General features: G+C 38.2%; 1 protein-coding gene across 7 annotated transcripts in view; it reads left to right on the top strand.

Moving 5' to 3' along the window:
* Dnm3 (dynamin 3) overlaps positions 1-16,389 on the top strand; it is a 531,619-nt gene that overhangs the window by 350,997 nt on the left and 164,233 nt on the right. For all 7 annotated transcript variants that reach the window (XM_045142169.1, XM_045142170.1, XM_045142166.1 and 4 more), the window contains one exon: positions 15,538-15,647. In XM_045142169.1, coding sequence (XP_044998104.1) covers positions 15,538-15,647 — 110 coding nt within the window. The remainder of the gene's footprint in view (positions 1-15,537; positions 15,648-16,389) is intronic.

Raw genomic sequence — 16,389 nt, 5'->3', positions numbered from 1 at the left:
CACAGCAAAAGCATGAATGCAATAAAACACCTGTGAACATCTGTTAAATTACTACCTTCTATTCCTCACCACAAGTAACTCATAGTATTTATGTCTAGCCCAGTTTGTTTGGCAAAATCCACTCAAGGAGGCTTCTTGCTGCTTTTTTCCTCCTCCTCCTTCTCTTTCTCTTCCTAATATGTGTGCATTTGCAAAAGTTTGCATGCTGTTTCAGGGGACCCAAGTGCTTTATATGGAATCTTGGCCCTCTAGTGAGTTTAGGAAAGAGCCCTGTGTTTAACCAATCCTAAGTCTTATACAACATATGCTTCTTAAGTCGGAAAAACAAGTGTATTAACATTGTTTTAACAAGGTTAGATTTTTTACTGAATGGTATTTTTTACATGTAATTTATTTTTTTAAAATTCATTGCTTGAGTAAGGGTTATCTTTTTTTTACTATGAGAGTATCTTTCTTTACCATGTCCATAGAATTTCTTTGCATTCTCATTCGCTCTTTACTCACTCCAACCCACTCCAGACAGGCTTCCTTTCCCACCCCTTCACCAAAGCAGAGCTTCTGTAGTGACCAGAGTCCTGTATCTTGGTGTGTATAATGGTAACTTTGTGTGTGTGTGTGTGTGTGCGCGCGTGCACACATGATATACTATGTGGTAGTATGTGTGGTGTGGTATGTGTGTGGTGTATAGATGTGTATGCATGCATGTGTAGAAGCCAGAGAAGAACATCAGGCATTGTACTCCATCAGGCATCTGTGTGTTTTCCTTGAGATAGAGTTTCTCACTCATCCTGAAACTTTATGGGTTTTGTAAGTTACAGTGATTCTCTAGTCTCTGGTCCCTACAGGACTGGAATTGCATAACTGCATGACCATGCCCAGCTATTTGCATGGGTGATGGGGAATTAAAGTCAGGTGGTATATGGCCCCTTCAGGCCCTCATGCTTGTGCAGGAAGCATCCTTACCAGCTGAGCTATCTCCATGGCCTCAGCAACATTTCTGTTATACTTACTGAACTGAGGGATTGAGGGCTTGAAAGGAAAAGAGATAGTACCTATAAGAAAGAAGGAAATCTAGTCCTAACTCAATTTTTTTAAAAAAATTAATTTATTAGTTTTCTTTTCAGCAAATACAGGCAGTTTGGTACCATTGTTTAGGCTCATCTATGATCTACCCCCTCCCATTGGACCCTCCTTGTTGATGTAAATGGGTCGTGCATTGTGGAGTTAGCCCACAGTTATTGGTACGATAAATGTCTCTGCATATCATGACCCAACATGTGACTCTGACATTCTTTCCACCCCCTCTTCCGCAAAATTTCCCTGAGCCATCACTTGTTATCATTTTGGATGGTTAAAAAGAAGGGAATGTAAGATTTGTCATTTTTATAGTGGACATGTGTATGGCTTTCATATCAAGAAAATATTATTCTGGATAATGAAAGAAAAATCATTACATTTTGTTTCAAATAACCAGAAAGAATTTAGGTTTAGACAAAGTGAAAAGAGGAGGAAGAAAAGGGGAGAGGCTAAGAAGAGGAAGGAAGGGAAGAAATAAGGTGAGGAATGGGATAAGGAAAAGGACAAAGGGAGGAAAAAAGAGAGTATATACAGCCTAGTATATAATGTGGGATAACACTTAGCATTTATATTTACACTGTCACTTCCCTCTGGGTGGCCCTGGGTTTGGACCTTTCTATTAAACTCTCAGTGTAAAGATTGTCACCACCTACTCTTTCACTTTTTCTGTGTACCAACTTCTTAAGGGTTTGCACATGTGGTATTCCTTTTCCTACCTTTTTTCTACAGTTTCTCCTTCATTTTTCTCTGTTTCCCTCATCTTCTTCTTTTATTTAGAACCTTACCTTGTTGTGTCTTAAGCCCCAGTGACCCTAATTCTTCCACAGCTTTGGCTTTGAACTATATATGTCAGCATTTTACCAACCCTGCTCCTTAGAGGAAGCAGGTAATTTGCAGCAAAAATTAAACACAGGTTCAATTACATGTGTCAGTATGAGTTAGACGTATTTTGTTGAGATGACTTCAAGAGTTCTTTTTTTAAAATACTGAAGAGATGAAAATGCTTTGTGTTTATTGTATTTTGTTCCCATAAATTTAGGTTTGTTTTCTTTCTTTGGGAAGGTTGAGATTAGGTATGATTATCCCTGCTGTACATATGGTGAAAAACCAAAACATGGGCAGGAAAAACCTCCCGAAGGATACCTGGTGTCTGCTGAGGCCCCTTGAGCGCTGAAGGACAGATCTCTGTTTTTCTTCTGGTCTTTATATGGGTCGTCAGAAACTGAAGCAATTTCTAATCTCTGCTCTAAACTGTTTATAAGTCAAGACCATTTGTTTGTACCTATTTTGAAGAAAATTTCCAATATACATTTCCTAAGCCAACGTTTCCTAAACTTAGGTAATAGACAAACACCCTTTTAAAAAAGTAATTATTCATTCTGAGTATAGACACATTATTTTTATTCATTATATTACTTATGTCCAAATAGAAAATTGATTTATTCTTCAGATATACAAACAAAAAAGTAACCCAAAATCCCAGGTCAAACTCAAGAGAAGCTGTATTATTGAGAAATACAAGGCAAACAATCCTGTAATTATGAAATTCTTATTTTTATATTCCTTTCGAAGCGTGTCTTTGCCCCTGAGTACTTTCCATAATATCTTCTGCAGGAGAAAGGCAGAGAAATGAGTGTGCTTCAGCTTTTTGTCACATTCCTTCTCTCTTGCCCCATCCCACAGTTTTTCTATACTTTCCTTGAATAATAAAGCATATTTTATGTAAACTACTACAGTTCTTTTGCTGGTTTTTACACTCCTGGCTTGATCTTGTTCATGTTCACTGTGTATTTACTGTCTGAGCATGTAATAAGCTTTGTTTAACCCTCCTAGTTCAATAGCTCCCAAGTGTGAGACCTTACTGTGGTAAATACTTTGCTGTGACTATGGGTGGAGAGCTGACTGATAACAGGGTTTTCTTCTAGCAAAAGGAAATTAGCATTTCTCGGGGGACCCTGAAGGCACTGTCTTCCACATGCTTTCATTTACCTCACACCCTCCAGGAGGCATGAGTTATCCAGGGCCCTGAGGAGACTGGAGAAGTAAGCAATTTACTCACACTCACGTGCACACAGCTAATGCCAGAACCTCTTGTGTACTAACTCTAAGCCACGTGTCATTTCTTGTTTGCACTGTCCTTCCTGACAGTCTCTTTCCAGTATACTTGCTCCCCTGAAGCTGAGGGGCCACCATGGCCAGGAAGCAGAGAACATTTGTGGTCTGGGATCTTTAATCTCTCCCCAGTGATTGAGCTCCTCATTTCTAATCCCTCCACCTCTGCCTTTTCTAGTCCCTCCCTAAAGTTTTGTTTGTTGTTTGTTTGTTTCACTCCACCCACTCCAAAGGCAGTTGGCAGGCTAGCAGTTGTGACTAGGATCCATAGAGAAATAATCCAGCTCCCTTTCCCTTGTCCAAAGCTCTGTTTCTTTGCAGGGACCTGCTTGATCCAGTGTTGGTGAACACACCACCAGCTGTCTTATAGCAATTCAGCCAAATGTCATCTGAAGTCCAAGGCTTAATCTCAGAAAGCACTCAGAGAGGCCCCTTTTTTCCCTTTTTGAGAGTCTGTACTTCTTGGGAACAGGGCTGTTAACTGCCTTATAAAGGACAAAGGACTTGGGGCTCACTCAGCTCTGCTCCCCCAACCCCAGAAAGTACCTCACTGAATTATGTTACTGTCAGCAAACCAAAAATCAGAAAGCTAAATACAAGAACAGCTCAGTGGTCCCTGCAAAGGATTTCAGAAGATCTTTACTAATTTGCTTGACCCTCAGGCCCATTGCTATTCTCTTGAGGGGTAGCCTTATTTTCATGTTTCCCTGCTGAAATGATAGGGTAGAAGAGAAAAGTCAGCTTTGATTTTTGTTTGCATCTTGGTGACAAATGTTTGGGGGTGGGGGTTTAAAACCATTCATCGACTAAGCTCTGGGAATTGTCAGAAGATGTTATTTGTACAATGCCTTCCTGACTCACATTTTGTTTTTCAGAGAAGTAAAAATTACACTATGTTTGTAAACAGGGTGCTTTTATTATGCTAACCTTTTACAAATGTATGTTATACTTAGCCAGAATAACACTTTTATTTAATACAAGTACACCCAATAGGCTGTGCAGGAAGAATGTTGCATGATTAATATGCACTTTAAGGCTGTTAAGGAGTAAGCATAAAGTCAGCATTTGTAAGGTCTTTTAAATTCACATTGCAATTTAATATGCAGCCACAGAAGTTAAATGATATTTGCTTTTGCATTTTAATAACAGGAATTTGTATTATACCACACACCTTTTTGAGTAAAATAGTCACAATTCCAAACTTAAAAGTTTCTCCTTTAAAAGAAAATAATAAATTGCCTTGCCTTGGAACACAGAAAAAAAAAATACAGCCATTAAGCATTTGAAATATGCTAATTCAAAGTACTTGCAACAAGTTGAATATTTTTTTTTTGATTTCTACTAACTGAAAAAATGCAAAACACTAATCATAGTACTTAGCAGTAAAGAACATTTAACCCATGATGTACACTACTGTTATAGGAGCAGCTTAGAATTGTTTATGAACACGCATGCCTCCAGACATTTTCTTCCTTTTTCATTCATATCTTGTGCCTTTGTTTTTCTTGCAGACAGGCCCAAATGCTATCTCTCCCAACCAAACTTTGAATTTTACATTTAAGTTTTTATATGTGTGGGAAACACTTTGAGTGAAAAATTTAGGAATTTCAAGACTATGTAAGGGGTTAGGGAGATGAGATGGCTCAGCAGGTAAAAGTGCCTACCACACAAGCCAGTGAACCAGAATTTGATCCCCTCAGCACCTACTTTAAAAAGAAGTTGGCTGTGGTCACACATGCCTGTATTCCAAGTCCTGGATTGGGGGTTGGCTGAGGCAGGAGAATTACTAGAGCTTGCTGCTCAGCCAGTCTGGTCTAAAAATGGCTGCTCCAAGTTCAGTGAATGATTCTTCTCAAAGAAACAAAATGAAAGAGAAAGACAGGACACCTGAAGTTCTCCTCCGCATACTGGGTACATGCATCTGCACACACATATGCATATAACACACACACACACACACACACACACACACACACAATTAAAAGACTACATAAGCATATAATTTACATACATGCTACACTTGCTTCATGAAAGTTTTTGTGTTACTTATGAGTATTACGTAGGTTAATATTTTTGTTCTGCTTCACTGCCTATTTTTACTAAGATGTAAAAACTACATTATATATGCACATAATAAAATCATATAATGAAACCCATCATTATATATTATTAATATATGCTAATAAAAACTTGAAATGTATATGTTAACTAGACATTGCTAATATATTTTCAGTTTTTAATTTCAAACAATAAAATATTCTCTACTTTCAATAGAGAGAAAGGTATTGAGGGGGATAAATTGCTCCATAAATGATAGAAAGAGCACACATTACATAGCTAGGTTGAGTTTCCAGGAAAGCTTCCAGGAAGCTGCTATTGGATTGTAGCTACAGGACCCAGAGCCACACCACCTCTGCTGTGATTCAGACCCATGAAACAGGTACCATACATTCTGTCTGTGTCCCTTGCAAGTCATTTCTGAATCTGAGTCTGAGTCTGGCATGAGTTCATCTGATTGGTCAAAACTGTCTCATCTGGAGCCCTAGCTATGGAAGCCAAGTTGGGAAGGGACAGAAAAAATTCTGAATTCAACTCACATTACAAGGAGACTGGGGTGAGTGTTGAGATAGACTAGCTTTAGAAATTAACTCTAATTAATTGTCTTGGCATATCAAATATATAAAGAGTATATGCCACTTTGCTGCTTAGAGAATCTATGGGTTAGAGCAGTTTGGGGAATGTATACCTCCCTTCTGGCAACCAGACAGCAGGCTGGGTTTTTCTTAAAACAGTTGGTTATATATACCTTTTTCCTGGGTCTGTTGAATTCCACGGAGAATGCACCATTCTCCTTCCTGATAGGACAAGAAAAATCCATTCAGTTACAAACATCCTGGTACAGGAAAAAGGGTTTGAGGACAGCATTTCAAAAAGTAGACTTTTACTAGATTCTCTGTTTGTTATTTTCTTCTTCTTCTTTCAAGGTAGGGTCTTGATCTAGCCCAGGCTAACCTGGTATTCACTATGTACTTTCAGGGTGGCCTTGAACTCATGGCAGTTCTCCTACTCCTGACTTCTGAGTGCTGGGATTAAAGGCATGTGCCACAACGCCCAGCTAGATTCTCTGGTTTTAACCCCATCTTCCCTGTTTGTCCTTCCTGGTATTTCTGAGTCTGAAACTTCTGTGATAAGAATTCTCTAGGAGGAATGGGGGAAAATTCTAGGGAACTGAATGCTATGGATAGAAGAAGTGACCTTGTGTCACCAATGGTTTCAGGTACATCTGAATACAAATGTCTATCTAATTCTGCTCCATGAACCCTTTTGGGAACTAGGTACCATAATGGACAGAATGATTCTTTCCTGTTTGTCATGTCAGTCTTTCTTTTCTATTTTCTCTCTTCTAAAGCATTAAAAAAAAAAAAAATCTCTTCTCCCATTTCCTTGTTCCTGTGGTTAAGATATTTTAAAATTATTTTACTGTCATGATGGTGTGTTTGGAGGAGGCATAAAAGATGTGTACATGTGGCCTTTTCACAATCCATAACCCTAAGTACATTTGTTTTATTTTCATCATTATCAGGCTTGTACATAAGCAATCTCATGTATGCCATGGTCACATTGATGTGGAAATTAATTATAAAGATTTGATAACAAAAGCTTTTATGTCTTCAGTTTCAAATTATAAAGTACTGTTTTTCAGTAGAGCTAGAGAGCAATATACATTTTGAGGATATTAGGTAAAATGCAGAGTAATATATGCCAAGTGTGTGAGAGGTTGGTGTGGGGTGTTGCCAAGAATGCCCTGAAAATGAAAGTGTCCTCTTTCAACAAGATGAGCTTTCTGGACAAGGACCCATGAAAAGGGTATGAACTCTTGTGGGGAGAGTGGCAAGAGTGACTGGCTCTCTGTCCTACCTGGTGGAGAAATACTATGTGCAGCTCCATGCCAGAGCCTGAACAAGCACAGAGGAAGCTGCGAAGCCACTGGTCTAGACGTCATTGAGTTCTCTTCGGCTTGTTAGGAGAGCTCACTCTTCATGAATAGCTTCATCAGTGCCCTAGAGAAAATCTGAAGAAGTTTATTTACTCATAACCCACTGGTTGACAGATGCTTTTTACCACACAAAATGTAGTTCTGACTAAAGCAAGGAATTGAAATCCAAGTGAAAAGATGGGTAGTTTATGTTATGAGTTTCATACTTGTGCATTGCTCTAGTTGTAACTTCTTTAATAGCAATAAACACCAGATTTTAGTTTTCAACACCACACAGAATGAGTATTCTGGTATTCTCAGTATTTTTATAGCTCCCTCTCCCCCACCTTTGGTACTTTATATGACAAGTCAGTCATCGTCTCTCATATAGGCAAAGTTCTGGGCTAGCTCCTGAGAAGACTGTTCATATGTCTATTGAACAAGTGTGTGCTATACATCTACTATGCAGCCAACACTATAAAGGAAATAATTTCTTTCCTCAAAAATCCAATGGTTTGGTAGCAATGTAAGAGTAGCAGAGATCAAGATCTATAGATTGTTCTCTCTCTCTCTTTCTCTCTCTCTCTAAAATAAAAAGTAAATTTCCAAAAGGCCTGGAGAGATGGCTGAGCTATTCAGGTGCTTGTCATATTCAACTCTCCAGATCCCTTGTAAGCTAGATAGATGCACAAAGGTGAGACAAGCAAAGGCTGCACATGCACACTAGGTGGCGCATGTGTTTGGAGTTTGACTGCAGTGGCTAAAGCCTTGATGTGCCAATTCTTTCTCTCTCACACTCTAAAATAAAAATTATAAAGATTAGATTGATCAACAATGATAAATACTAATTCTTTACTTAATCTTATGTCAGCCTGTATTCCTCTGTCTGTACACTTATCATAACTCTTGTATGAGTTAGTCAAAGAATGGAAGGCTTGGATTAATATGTAGGGTCATTTTTTCTTGGTTTTGATCTCTACCCAGAAGACCAGGGTAATATCTACACTTCTTTGCTTGCAAACATTCTGGCCACAGTGATAAAGATAGTGATAGGAATGGGTTTGCTCTTTTCTATAGAAGTTTCTCTTATAATTGAAAAAGTGACTATGTACACTTAGATAATGCACTTGGATAGTTAGAAAATAAGAAAAAAGCACAAAGGAATATAATAGGCCAAGGATGTTAGTGCTGTGAAGGCATCTGCCTGGGGTATGAGGAATCCTGCAAGGGGCAGAAAAAGGGAGGAGCACTCTCTGTCAGCAGCCTGGCATGTCAAGCCTCTGGAGCACTGTATGCCTTTGCAAGGTCTTGCTTGACAAGTACATCTAAGTGCCCAGTCAGGTAGGAAGAGCTTCACAATGGTAGCTTAATTGGAAGGTTCAGTGAGCTATCTCTGTGGTTATGAGAGATGTGTTTGTTCAACCAGAAGTTGCCGAGAGCTAGGTGGAGTCACTTAGTGTGGAAGACATGAGCAGAAGAGGCAGAGCCAGTTACAGGTAAGTGAGGGTTGTGGTAGAGTCCTGGTCCTGTGTGAACACCTGAAGAATATGGCTGATATGTAGACCAGACTAAGGAAGAGCTATGTGGAAAGCCAGGCCTGCTGTCTACGTATTCTAACATTATTTCTTGAGCAGGCCTTAGTGGATAGATCAGGGAGATAGGATGAAGTGTAAGGGACAGACTTTTTCATGACCCATCCTGTGCTTCAGTCAGCGAAACTACACTTTATAATCTAGTTCATATTTTGGATTTGTGTGTCAGACTGTTTTTCTGTAAAAGATGCCAGCCATTTAAAAAGATGGTATATCAAGTGTAATAAAAAAGAGGATATTTTTAGAAAAACTGTAAATGAAGTCTGTGCTAGATGGGATAATATTTTGTAGGAATTTTCAGGCAAAGAGAAGTTGAGCCATATACAAGGAATAATAATCCTAGTGGAGAAAATATAGCATAGGCCAAGAAGATATGATTATATATGTTCAGTGTGGAAAATAAGCACAATTCATTGGCCACATCATTGAGTTTCTTGGGAAGAAGAGTCCCGTAAGTGGTACAGTGGACATGGTGAAGGGTTTGGATTTATTCTGACAAGCAACACAATGTCCCTTTCAAGATAAGGTAGGGATAGGACGCCTGATGAGTATGCCTGCTCACCATGACTCTTGTGTTCGTCACTTAAAGCATGGAAGGCTTGGGTTAACATGCATGGTCATCACATTTTTCTTGATGCCCACCCAAAACCCCAAGATCCTGTCTTCAGTTTCTTTCTTGGTGGCTATAATACACTGAAGGAAAAATAAAACTTTCTCTAGACAAAAATATTGAACAACACTCTCTCTTGAGCAACAAGCAAATTCTGCAACACCAGTATAAGGAATATCTTCAATTTGGACAAGTTGGGAGGTAATCGCCCTGTCCTGTGGCCAAATTCTTGGTGAGACAGTCATCCAGTCACCTGCGCTTTGTCTGGCATGGTACTAGCTCCTGTGTTGTCTATCTACATGCACTGCTGGTGTGGCCCAATCGTAGGAAAGTTCCATCTGCTATCCCCAGACGGGTACAGAAAAGGGGGAAAAGACAAAGGCGCTTATCAGTCCCTTCAAAGGAGAAAAGACATCTAACAGATGAAGCATGTATGAAACAACAAATATAAAATACACATGGCTGCCAGGTATGGTGGTGAAAGCCTTTAATCCCATCACTTGGGAGGCAGAGGTGGGAGAATTGCCATGAGTTCAAGGCCACCCTGAGAATACAGAGTAAATTCCAGCCTGGGCTACAGTGAGACCCTTCCTCAAAAAAAAAAAAAAAAAAAAGCACATGGTTGGTTGTTACAGTAAGTAGTAGAAGTGATCAAAACTAGGACTCCTTAGTCTAGTGAAGCACATCTCTCCTCAGCAGCATGGAGAATTCCCCATCAGTCATGGAACTTGTTATTATTTATTAGCCTGCAAAATAGTATCATAATGTTTTAGAATGTTTTAACAAGCCAATTAAGAATTTTAACAGGGTTGGAGCAATCAATGGCTCAGCAGTTAAAGCACTTGCCTGCAAATCCTAATGACCCAAATTTGATTCCCCAGTACCCACATAAATCCAGATGTACAAGGTGGCACATGTGTCTGGAGTTCATTTGCAGTGAATAGAAGCCCTGGTGTGCCCATTCTTTCCCCACTCCATCTCTATCTCTCTGTCTTTCTCTGCTTGCAAATAAAGAAATAATTTTTTAAGAAGAATTTTAGTGAATCAAATAAGTATATATCTTATATAACTAGTATGGTTTTCTTTATTTTTCAAACCTAATATGCTTCATGTTATACTTCTTTTGAAAAGTTTCATCAGATTTTGTCTCTTAAGAGCCGAATTTTGGTATATTTTTGTTATGCTATTGTTTTAATTGTACTGGGTTGTCAGCCTTATTTATAAATTGAGAGGTTTGTATTAATTAAATCTGTTATATTGGTAGAATTTCATCTAGCTAATTACATAGTCATAAAAATATTTTATTTTGAAGCAGTGAAAAACTCTTTATATTGTAGCTGGGTGGATAAGTTTTAACATAATGGTATGAGTAGACCTACCATGTTGGCATTTAATTTGTGACACATCACCAGCAATTAAGTCTTTTTTAAGCAACATCTGTATCTGCAACAGTGTGATAGATGTTAGATATAAACCCAAAAGAAAACATGGCATGGTCCTTATCTCCCAGGAGCTTCTAATCAACTTGAAGAAGAAAGCTGAAGATAAATAAAAATTGATGCCCTCAATACATTATGAAAAGATTATGGAAATCATGAGAGCTGTAGAAGAAAGAGGTCTTTGACCTTCTGTGATGTTTGTCATTATGGAGGAGGTGATACTTGATATATACTCCAAGGTTTCAACTATCAATACTTTTCTGCGGTTAACCAACATTCTCAAGTCAATTTGACAATATTTGTGATGTATGCTATATAATTTTTATGCCTGATGCTATGCTAGGCACTACACAGAAATGAAAAAGGACTCAGAATCCTCTTTTAATTTTCTTGTCCTATTAGTTGGAAAATGTATATACAAATAAGGTGATTAAATGTGCCATCACACTGAGGCTACTCAAATACTACTTGTTGTGAAACTTTCCATATATAAACATATACACACATACATGCATGCACACACACACACACACACACACACACACACAAACACAAACACTTTGTAATCCTTTGCTTATGTAGAAGCTGTTTCTCCAATCCTCTGTTCATACCAAGTGCATCTCTTTCCAGCATAGAAGTCATGGCGCCAGGTAGAGCCCATCACTGGGCATGTGCCAAATCCTTCTATTACTCTTTAACTGTTTCCTTTATTTTCAAGCTCAAAGTACACTTTCTGCGGCCATCTCATAATTTCTACCTCCTTTCATGTAGGCTCCTCAGCTGGTTACTACTCATTAGTCAGTTACTTTTCCCTCAGGCCACTCTATTTCATACACAGATGCATCTCTTTTTGGCCTATCCTATTTCTCTTACTCAAATTTTTGTGTGTTACTGTAAAGCAACAGTAGGTCTCCTATGTTCCTTTTCTCCTTGAACAAAGACACTGCCATTCTGAATACCACCCATAAATATAATGCTGGTCACTGTCCTGCATGAAGGAGAGTGAGTGAAAGTATTGCATTTAAATGTGATGGCAGGCATGGTGTAACACAAGTGACATCAATCTCTGAAGCTTCTGAAAATACAAAGAAGCTCCTTTTCAAACTCTGTTTACCAAAAGCTCTCTTTAGAATCTGATGTATACATCCCTGAAAAATTCCAGTTAAGAATCATGTTTAAAATATCATATTTTATGTCATTTTTATAGCAAATATATTATCTATTTTGGTTTCCTTTACACAGACAGCCATCTTGAACAATATAATTGGCTGAACAATCAGTACTAAGTGAACAACCTTCATAAAATGTATAAATGGAACACATTTACAAGATGAAGACACCTCCTATAAGACATCCTAATTCAACATGAATGTAATGAGTAATGCCTATTATAAGAGATATGAGGAGATATGGGGAGGTGACTGAGAGGCAGGGAGACAGTTACAAGCTTGGGAACTTTTCTCACAGAGAAGAACTTTAGGTGTGCTGTAAAAATGATCATAATAGGGAGGAATTCAAGGGTAACTCAGGTTTAGTAGAATTGGCAAGGGTATATTTAATTGAAATGAAGACTGACTTCCTTCCCTTCCTCCCTTCTTCCTTCCCTCCTTCCTTTCTTCTCTCCCTCCCTCTCTCCTTTCCTCCCTCTCATCGATAGAATGTCAAGCAGAGACTCTGATAAATGTTTAAAATGCAATGCGACACAATCTTGATGGGATAAAGGAGATGAGAAAGACAATACATTAGAGATAGTGGTGAGGTTTCAGACTGTGTGACTGAGAATTAAGCATATACAAGGTGGTGGGTATGAGAAAGTGTTTGGATGGAAAGGAGGAACGAAAGGGCTAGTGAGTGTATAGGTGCTCTCACAAGACATTTAATCAAATTAATGCCGCAATTCATTGGAAATTGTCTTTGCATTCCCCTTCAAAAGGAAAAAAAAAGAAACAAGTATGAGAAATTGTGTTAATAGTACTTACCCCAACAAAATCATATCATTTAAATCTATAATTAATATTAAAAATACTGATGAGATTGTAAAATTTTTATTTATTTTTTCATATAAATATTTATTTGCAAGCAGAGAGAGGAGAGAGAATAAGAATGGGTGCATCATGGCCTAGTGCCACTGCAAATGAACTCCAGACACATGTACCCCTTTGGGGCATCTGGCTTTATGTGAGTACTGGGGAATCAAACCCAGTCTTCATGCTGTGCAAGCAAATGCCTTTAACTTCTGAGCCATATCTCTCCAGGCCAAAATTCGTTTCTTAAAAGTTTTAATGAGATAGTTAGTTTAAAGTATTACTCTTATTGCTTCATAGTAAATCTTTGTAATCAGGTGAATAGTTTATATATTTACACATACCCCTGTTTAGCTATATTTCAAGTGTTTAGTAGCTGTCTATAGCTGGTGCCTACTATCCTGGATACCACATTATTAGAACTGACATTATATAGCAGGTTTCTTAGTTAAGATGGTGCTAAGCCTTGCATTTTAGACATAATTCTGTGTAAACTTCCTCCTTCTGTATTCCTGTTATTTACTTAAGTTATTTCAGCTTCATAATTTCTTTTTAGCAGATCATTCTTTCCACAAACCACCAAGAGTTTTAGAAATATTCATGATATATTGTTTCATTGCTTGGAGTTGCTTCTATTTCATTTATTTCTCAGTTTGACTTACAGCTAATTAGACAAGTCAGCCTGAATTGTGTTTCGTCTTTCTTTGTCTGTCTAAAACTTGTGATTATGAAATAATTTAGCAATGTGTCCTCAAAAACCTTGGACAAGTGACATTGAGTACTTGGGAAATGAAGACTGCACTTTTCATGTCCCGCTGCTGCATATGTGTGCTCTTCTCCAGTGTTGAGTAGCTGACATAAGCTTGCTGCATTTTTAGGCTTCACTATAAGCTAAAGAATGCAGTACAAAGGGGGCCTTGCTTCTATAGAAAACAAGCCAAGGACATTGTGTTCCATCTTTACAATGAAATGCAGAGCTCCCATTAAAAGACAAATCCATCATTTCAAAAGGTTGAATAGGATGGTGCATTAAAAAATTCCAGCTGCTTAAATTTAGGGCATTGAAAACCATCCAGTAATGAAAAAAAAATGTTCTCTGGGTCTCAAGCATTTTCATTTGATTATGTATTGGATACATTTTTATTCAATCTAGAGTCTGGCCTCTTAGAATTCTGCCCTAAAATAGTTTGACAAGTGTTTTAAATAAGTTGGCCTCAGCAATGATACTTCATTTCCTTAAATTGTATATTTTGCTATTTAGAATATCTTTACATTCATGAATGTTATTAATTTTTGCAAAGACATAGTGGAATCTTCTTACAGTGCTTTGCTCTTTCATGTCTTTTCTAGGCTCCCTTCGCTCCCATTGAGTTTCTCTTATTTATTTATTTGTCTTTTCTTTGAAGGCTGTGCCTCTCAGCACAGCCATTTTGTTCTCCAAGCAGCTTCCTTTAGTCCTGTAGTCCTCTATTTCACTCCTTTACTTCTGCGGTCAAATGTAGAGCCACTTTTCTTCAACTAATCTGATGTGCTCTGTTCAGTCCTTTCCTAATTTATGAGCAAACAAGAGCCAGGCCAGTGATATCCCCTGCCTTGAAACATGGCACCCACAAGTTGGCTTGGAGCATGGAAAAATTATTCTCTATGTTCGCTCCCTAGTCTAAGTCCTCGCAGAAATAATCTGTGTGCCCTATGAGCAGTGAGGCTTATGGCAAACAAGGCTGGGTGGTGCACACTTACCATAGGCAAAAACGGTTATTTTAGTAGAAGGCAAAGCTGAGCACTGTTTGCCTCGTGTTGAAGACCACCGTGTAGCCAGTGCTGTGCTGCTCACTTGCCCTGCTAATAGATGTTTCTTGAACTGTTTGGCTCTTGCCTGTTCTGCTGGTTGATAGGTATTTTCACATAAGATGATACTGTTCCTGGGCCAGCCCATAGAGTAAATGTTTCCGGTAACTCTTTGGCATTCACTATGTTTTACTAACTCAAATTTGGTTGAGTTTGCAAACCTCACCTTTTCCAACATCCATATTCTTCTTTAAAAAATTATTTATTTTAAAAGAGAACTTGGGTAAATTAATATTGCTCTACTTCTAATGGGCTCTTTATTTTTCCCCAAGTGTTCAATAACTCTATGAGTTTTATGGAAGGACCTTTTTTTTTTTCCCTGAACATACATTTTATTCTAGACCCAAACAAGGGAAGTATTTTCTGTGCTTTATCATACTTTATGGGGGGGCATTTCATCCTGGGGTCCCTGAGCTTCCACTCTCCTGCCAACACTGGCTATCAAAACTGCTTAGGCTGCAAATAAAACATGAAATGAAATCCATCTGGCATTTCTCATTGAATTAGGACCAGAACATTTTTGTTAAATATTAACAGATGGCTAAATTCTTAATATCAAACTAACATTTAAAAACATCTAAGGGGACCCACATGAGGGGGAAAGGGTAGAAGACCATGTGTTCTCTCCATCTTGGAGCCTTCCTGTACACTGTGCCTCCACACCCCCATTTTTTCAGTCTACAGTGTTGAGATTCACTGGAATCTCCTGACACAGATAACTAGTATTGCTTGATAGTCTACGCCAAGTAGTGTTTGGTGGTATAAAATAGTGTGATCAAGTGTTAGGCAACTTGGGAGATATGTTGTCATTGCATGGTATTTTATTAAAGTCCTCTCTCCTCCACCCCTGTTACAACAGGAAAAAGAAAAGAAGTACATGCTTCCATTGGACAACCTCAAAGTTCGGGATGTGGAAAAGAGCTTTATGTCTAGCAAGCACATCTTTGCACTCTTTAATACAGAGCAAAGGTAAGGTAATTGAGCCCCTTCTATGTTTAGAATTTTTTTCCTTGAATTTCTATAAAAGCTAAATGTATTTTAAATAGTTCCTTTGTCTACACCTTGAATTTTTCTAGCCTTCCACTTTTCTTTCTCTAACAAAAATAAATAAATAAAAATAAAACCGTACACTTTTATTATCATCATTGCTTGTGAAGACAGAGTTTCATGTGGTACAGGCTGAACTGGAACTCACTATGTATGTGCAGCTGACCTTGAAACCAGACCCTCCTACTGCTACCTTCAAACTCTTGGGATTGCAGGTGTGTGTCATCACGCTGACTTTCTTCACATTTATTTTGTATTTGTATCTTCCACCACAAGTTATGGCTTCAAAAGGTTAAAACAAAAGATCTTCAAATACTAACTTGATTTCCTAATTTTCCAGGTGAGCTGAAATCAGCAACATAATTTGTAAAGCTGCAGTTTCCTGTCTTATTGTATTCTTTATCATGATTTATTGTCTATGGGTTTACAGATGACTGTCCTTATTATTTTAAAATTTTATTATATTTTATTATTTACTTATTTATTTGAGAGAAAGGGAAAGAGAAAGAGGCAGATAGAGAGAGAATGGGAACACTTAGGCCTTCAATGCCACTGCAAATGAACTCCAGACACATGCACCACCTTGAGTTCTGGCTTACGTGGGTACTGGGGAATCAAACCGGGGTCCTTAGTCTTCACAAGCAAGCGCCTTAACTGCTAAGCC

The sequence above is a fragment of the Jaculus jaculus genome, chromosome 1 (genome assembly GCF_020740685.1).
Source record: "Jaculus jaculus isolate mJacJac1 chromosome 1, mJacJac1.mat.Y.cur, whole genome shotgun sequence".
Taxonomy (NCBI): Eukaryota; Metazoa; Chordata; class Mammalia; order Rodentia; family Dipodidae; genus Jaculus; species Jaculus jaculus.
This window is presented reverse-complemented; position numbering and strand designations above follow the sequence as displayed.